The following is a 7,268-nucleotide window of genomic DNA, read 5'->3' as shown; positions in this document are numbered from 1 at the left end:
CACATAGCAATACGTTGATACATGTATAGAGGTAACTAAATCTAAAGCCCCAGAATTTCTTGTGCTCTGTTTTAAGCATCCAGAATATCATTTGTAGTCACACAGGATGTAAAAAGGGGAAAAATCAAGATTTCACATCAGCATGAAATAAAAATTAGAACAATTCATTAACAAACCACAAAAAAATAACAAATAAGGGCGCGAGTCTTCGGATAGGCAGTTTTAACCCTAAGCGTGTAATTCAAGTAAAAATATAGGATGTTCGGTCAAGTAAATTACATTGTATTATATATGGAATCGCACACAAGAGGCCTGCCAGTGTCAATACAGTGGAATCCTGTTATAACGAGAGGGAGGGGACCGGAGCAAAATGTCCGTTATAGCAGGATTCTCGCTATAAGGGATCCAGTAATAAATTCAAGGGAAACTGTAAAGAAGGCCTTATCTATGAGTTTGGTGTTCTGTTTATTTCCTTTTGCTATCTCCCCTTATGATGATTTTGTCAACAAGACCTCTTGGTCTTACTTGATCAAAAATTGAATCAGGTTTCTTTCTTTAGCGATGTGGACTGACAGCTCAGCGTTGGCGATCAGAAGGAAAGGGCCCTGGGCTAACTCCCCCGCTGTGTTTTCCCCCACCCCACCCCACCCTGTGATGCATTCTGTCTGCTTGCGCACGTCACACATTCGCTCCGTCCATCACATTGATGAGACCTCTCCATCTCCGCATCGGAGAAGTGAGAGGCATGGTAGGCCTTGATAATCTGAACTAGGCTTACGCTGGCCTATCACGCGATGCGTTCTGCTTGTCTGCGTATGCCACACCCTCCCTACTCAGTTGCTCCGGCCTTCATTGTTGACGCACATGGGCTGTCCTATTCTTTGTTTCGTAAGATAACCAACAAGTTTCTTTATTGGCGAGGGTTTGCATGATGTATAATTGGCCTATCCACTGTTCACAGCAGCAGCAATATTCCGCTATAACCGACTCGCATGTTTGTCTGATAGCGCTATAACACAATAATATCAGTATTTTATTTACAAAGGTAAAGAGGAGAAAAAAACGGGGTTTTAGAATTGTGTCTTTATTATAACAGACTTCTTGTTATAAGTGGACTCCACTGTATTCGGTTTTGGTGGAGACACGCTCTAACATACCACATACATGTATTTAAAAAAGGTAAGAACTATACATTATACATGTACCAAATTAAATAACTTTACGCTTGTATGTATAAATACAAAAATTGAAAACAACACATCAGAACAATGACAAGAAAACAATTAACACACCAACAAATTAAAACACAACATATAGGAAAATGAAAGAGAACCAGCAATATAAATAGTAGGCAATGCAAAGTACTTATATTCTTCACATGAAAATAAATCAACTCAATGTCAACGAGTGAGTAAGAGACGAAGTGAAGCGAAAGTGAAAATAAACTTTCTTTCTAAAAGTTAAAAGTAAAGAGGTTCGGGTTTTAGAGTTTTTTTATTCCCCATTTTCCCCTGGTTTGTTTTTATTCCCCGACGGTGTGTGCTTTCTTTTTCTTTTTTGTAAAAAATACACAAATCGCGGACCCAAAAATGCCAAAAATCGCTGTCACGATTCGCAGGTCGCGGCCGCGACAAACGCAGATGCCAGACAAAGCAAAAACCTGTAGTTTTATCAGTAGGAGTCAGAAGAGGTTATTCAAGGACGTACCAACGTATTTAAATGGCAAGTGTTGGCGAGATAAAACAGATCTTTTCCTGAGCACCTTGTGAGACTTGAAAGAGACATGAAGATGAAGGTTCTTCTCCTCGTTGCCATTCTTATCTCTGTGTCAGGGGAGGGAGACTTCAGTCCATGCATCAATGACAAATTCCAGTAACATTTACTCGTTATAATGTGGATGTGGCTGCCTGCATGCCTTTACCACCACAAGCTAGAGCTTCAGGCTTAGACTATCATGCAATGCTCTATTATAATATTAATATAGTTAAACTAGTTTTCTTGTGCATATCCAAATTTTTTGTTTCTTGTGTGTGTGTGTGTGTGTGTAAGTGTAAGGTTTATTCGCTATTAACTTAGCATCGACAAAAATTTCTATATCACTTGCATGGGATAGAGCTATATATATATATTACTGAATCTATTGTTAATAATAATGTACTATTCCTAACGGAGACAATCACAAGTCATCTCCTCCTACTACTACTACTACTACTACTACTACTACTACTACTACTACTACTACTACTATTATTATTGTTATATTTATTGTTACCATTTATTCATGTAATATTATTATTAATATTATCATTATCATTATTGTTATTATTATTATCATTATTAATTAATTTATTTATTTACTTATCATTATTTTATCATTATTATTATTATAGTAGTAGTACAATGTAGTAGTATTTTTATCATTTTTATTTATTGTGTTTCGCTAAGGATCTGTTTTCTAGGTTTCTATTGGTAAATGTGTGTGGTTGGCGGGTGCTCTGGTGTGGTGTTTCTTATCAAACCTCTATCCTCCTTATATCTCCATCTTTTCTTTATAATATGACCTACATGTAGTTGTGTTACAAGTGCCGTAAAATTCTGATTAAAACTTTTTTTTAAAATTCTGTCCCCCAGCTTGCATGCCTAGCCCGGAGGTGGGAGCCAACAAACTCGCTCGTGGTACTATCTGCCGACGTTTTCTAAACTTGGACTGTGTCTGTGCGGGGGGAAAGAGGAAGAGAGACAGCAACGGATGCATCTCCTGTCACTGTCCAGACCCCATATGGGACTTGGGCCACAAATTAATTGGGAAGAAATAAAAAGTTAAATTAGTCCTCTCCGACATGGCATCTATAAAATTAGACCCCCCCCCGCAAAAAAGGAGAATGCTTGACTTCGACGCTTGGCGTAGATGACGGATTCTTTCTCTATTTCTCTTCCATAACAGACGAAGTACATCATGTTTGTCTTGAACGAGAAGAAAATAAAGGGAATTCACTTAGATTGTGTCTCTTTTCTTGATTGTTTTACTAGATATCACAGGCCACCTTTATGGCTTTTTGTCATCTTTTTAATCACCCCCCTCCCCCTCACTAACCTCCAATTTTCTCTCCTCTCTGTCTGTCTGTCTCTCTCAGTCTGTCTCTCTCAGTCTGTCTGTCTGTCTGTCTCTCTCTCTCTCTCTCTCTCTCTCTCTCTCTCTCTCTCTCTCTCTCTCTCTCTCTCTCTCTCTCTCTCTCTCTCTCTCTCTCTCTCTTTCCCCCTATCTCTCTTTGTCAAGTATTAGTGTTACCATCCTTTGTTGACGAGTGTGCTGGGTGAGCATATTCTGATCTCTTACTTCAGCGAGCCTCTGTTTCAAAGCGTGTTTCAAAAGGAAAGTATTCCCACAGATGTTCATAAAATGGGAAGGGCAGGTAGGAGAAAAGCGTAGACTACAGATTATTCAATCCGGCTCAAGTCTTGGACAGTGTCATTACACATGGAATGGTATTATTGTACAGAAAAAGACGCAAGAGGGGTGGAGTGGAAAGTGCTGTCCCCGTAGAATTATGCGAATTTAGATGGCCAAATAATGCCCCAAAAAAAGCCAAATTATGCAAGTTACCGTAACACCTTTCGCGACATGTTTTGCACTTTTTCAACACAGATTTTCAAGACTTTTATGTTTTAAGTACAGAAAGATTTAAAACAGAACATATCAGTATCAGTAATTTGTAGTGTATTTGGAAAGAAAACAATACACATCTGTAAAAAAAAAAAAAAAAACAACTAAAAAATATAATCTCTGTAACTTTCAGTTGTAGATCTAGATCTGGATCTAGATCTAGATCTGGGAAAGAAAAATGTAAAAAAAAAAAAAAAAAAAGGACATCTGGACCTCTGATGCTGGCACATTACTAAAACCAGGAACACCTGTCAAACATGAAGCATCAGCAGACACGAGAACAACAACTTTTGATGGATTGAAAAATTGAACATGCTCAAGGAACAAAATCCCAAACCATAACCAAGATCTTCTACCAAGGGAAATAACCAACCTTTCACTTAAATAAGACTTATTACGGTGATTATTTCCCTTTAGTCACATGGCGAGGCGTTAATTAATAGAATTAATTGTTTTGTTTTTAAAAAAGGGGAAAAAAACGTGAAAAAAAGCGGGGAATTCAAAATTACGCAAATGTGCAGAATTCCGCGAAAAATCGCGGCCGCACAATCGCATAATCCTACGGGGACAGAAAGTGGTTGTTTGCACGGGTGAATGTTTTAGGTGTTCCTTAAACAAGGTTCGACTGTACTGAAAGCTCGTACAAAAGGTTGTGGGTGGTCACTGGTTGGCGGGTGCTCCGGTGTGCTTTGTCGGATCCTTCCTTCCTATCAAACATCTATCGATTTTTGTCTTGTCTCTCCTCCTTCATTCATTACTGTGTATGTCATTCTCTAGCACTACCTTTAATTTTTGGCACTTATAAATGACCTATATTTGTGTTAGAAGTGCCGTAAAACTCTTGCAAATCCTCAAACGAAAGGCTGCTGCCGCTTCTAGAACAGTTACGTCATTCTTCAGAACCCTTGTTTCCGAACTGCAGTTTCTAGATCTTTTAGTCTGATCATTGTGGTACATGACCTTGTCCTAGTGAATATTATTATCTCTCCCTGTCGTTTTATTCTTATGCAAGAAACATTCTGAAATTATGCAAACTGAGCCCCAAAAATATGAAATTATGCGATTCTGTTGTTGTTTTTTAAAACAAAGAATGATAAAGGAAAATAATCAGAAATTATGCCCCCCAAAAATGATATTTTGCTAAATTATGCGGGGTGCATAAAAAAAAACCTCGGGGACAGTATTATAGAGGTTGGTGTTTTGACTCGGTACGCCTACACCAACCATACAGGACAGGGTAGAGCAGGCCTAGCCTACATGATTGTATAGATCTATGATTTTGAACATAATAGCATAGCCTATACTATAATTAATGAGGAAAATAATAATGTTAGGTAAATAGATCTGTATACATGTAGTTGACTCAACTTTATTTTAAAAACCAAAAACCAAACAGATTTAAGTGGGTGGTTGGCGGGTGCTCTAGTGTGGTTTGCTTCTTCTTTCCTATCAAACATCTATCGTCTTTATCTCCCCTCCTTTTTGTGTTTATTACTTTCTTGTAACACCTCTAATCTTCGGCATTTATATGACCTTATTGTGTTGCGAGTGCCGTAAAACTCTTTAATTATAACTATAATTAATGAGGAAAATAATAATGTTAGGTAAATAGAGCTGTATACATGTAGTTGACTCAACTTTATTTTAAAAACCAAAAACCAAACAGATTTAAGTGGGTGGTTGGCGGGTGCTCTAGTGTGGTTTGCTTCTTCTTTCCTATCAAACATCTATCGTCTTTATCTCCCCTCCTTTTTTGTGTTTATTACTTTCTTGTAACACCTCTAATCTTCGGCATTTATATGACCCTATTGTGTTGTGAGTGCCGTAAAACTCTTTAAAAAACTTTAAAAAGACAGATCTAAATTTATTTTGCGCATCTAATTTGTGTGATGGACATAATTTAGTGAACAATGCTTTTTGCCTCTTTCATGAGGTACATCCGCTATCACCCATTCTATAAACTTCCGGTTTATTTTACTAAGGAATTGTTGGAAAAATCTTTGAGCGGATGTCGTCCAAGTCAGTCGCCATATTGGTCGCCATTTTGCTCAGTGTAGCGAGTTGCAAAAGCTGTCTTCTGTTTGAAGTGTGTTGACTCACTGCATTTAGTTTTAGACGATTTGCAAGTTATCCAGAACAATTGTTTGGCTGTCGAGTCGCTTTTCTGAAGATTTCACGTCGATCTTTAGTATCTTTGTCTTCCAGAGATCGATTCGTTCCTGTACTGAAGTAGAAGAGTCCTGCCTTCTCTTTGTCTTTGCCGCCGACATGGGGAATTTTGCGTCACTTCTCCCAGATGAATCAGTAATAGAGTGTATTGACTTGGTGGAAGGTCAGTTCTATGGCCTGGAAGGACCGCACATGTTCTTGGGATTTGAGGTGAGACGTGATGATTTCTTAGTCGGTTTGAATGTTGAAGGGGAGCGGCTGTTGTTTGAGGTAGATATCTCTAGTGAAGGTGAGCCTATTGTCAGTGCTCCTTTGGCTGGAGGGCCAGAATGGTACAGGGACTGGTTGGGGCGGGTGGCTAGGAGAGAGGTGAGGTGGGCTACTGGACCAAGGTGTGGGGAGGTGATAGCTTTATATGACGTAATGTGGAGGAAACCGATGAAGGGATAGGACTAGATCTAGATGGTGGCTAAGTGATTTAGATCGCTGAGTCTGAGTGATGGACTTCTGTACTGTATTGTATGTGTGGCAAGTGTGTGTTTGTCGGGGTCCGTGTGTTGTTTAAGTTGTATTCTATTATTCTATCGATGTGTGTATGGTTTTAGGATTTTTGTATTTTTGGTTTTTGCCCACGTAGAATCTAGATTAGATTCTAGATCTAGATCTAGTGTATACATGCATGTCTGAAGTCCAGAGTCAGACTGTTCACTTTAATAGGTTTTGTGGGGATCTCTCTCTCTCTCTCTCTCTCTCTCTCTCTCTCTCTCTCTCTCTCTCTCTCAGGGAATTGGCTTGTCCATGACTTGGATTGGAACCTGCAGACATTTTTTTCTTTGTTTTTATGTTGTAGATAAAAAGTCAATGTATGGATGAGTGTGTTGTTAATGTGTTCATCGTCTTAAAATAGTTAAATGTTTAGAGTTTATAATTTATTAGATAAAGGTAAGACGCCATAGTACAACTACAACCAGTAATTTGTGGTAGGAAGTGCGCCAGTCTCAATAATAGGTTTCACCTTCTTTTACAACCCACTAACACCGACCCTTTGTTTGTCTCTTGTCATATATATATATATATATATATATAGCCAGTCAAGTCGGTATGTCATCGCTGATCATTAGTTTTATTAGTTGTAGCAAGGGAAAAAGACAATAAATATTTTTAGGGGAAGAGGAGGGAGAATAAGACAGCTGTAGGAATTGATAAGGGAGGATATTATATCCATAACCATAACGAGCGACCACAAGTATGAGACAGAGTAGAATACTAAGAATAGTGGGCTGGGGTAGGAGTAGGGTTTGAGGTTGGTCTCTTCTTTATTGTTTGTTGAGATGGTCGCTCGTTACGAAAGTCCTTCCATTGATAATGAGGAGAGCTGAGATAGATTTAACAGCTGGGAGTTGTGTTGTTTTTTGTTTTCTATTTAATTTATAAA

General features: G+C 38.5%; 1 protein-coding gene across 1 annotated transcript in view; it reads left to right on the top strand.

Moving 5' to 3' along the window:
• LOC101848710 overlaps positions 1-3,000 on the top strand; it is a 23,963-nt gene extending 20,963 nt beyond the window's left edge. The window contains exon 5 of the mRNA XM_013090109.2: positions 2,632-3,000. Coding sequence (XP_012945563.1) covers positions 2,632-2,816 — 185 coding nt within the window. The 3' untranslated portion in view covers positions 2,817-3,000. The remainder of the gene's footprint in view (positions 1-2,631) is intronic.
• Positions 3,001-7,268: the final 4,268 nt, after the last annotated feature.

This window comes from Aplysia californica, unplaced genomic scaffold, assembly GCF_000002075.1.
Source record: "Aplysia californica isolate F4 #8 unplaced genomic scaffold, AplCal3.0 scaffold01146, whole genome shotgun sequence".
NCBI lineage: Eukaryota > Metazoa > Mollusca > Gastropoda > Aplysiida > Aplysiidae > Aplysia > Aplysia californica.
This window is presented reverse-complemented; position numbering and strand designations above follow the sequence as displayed.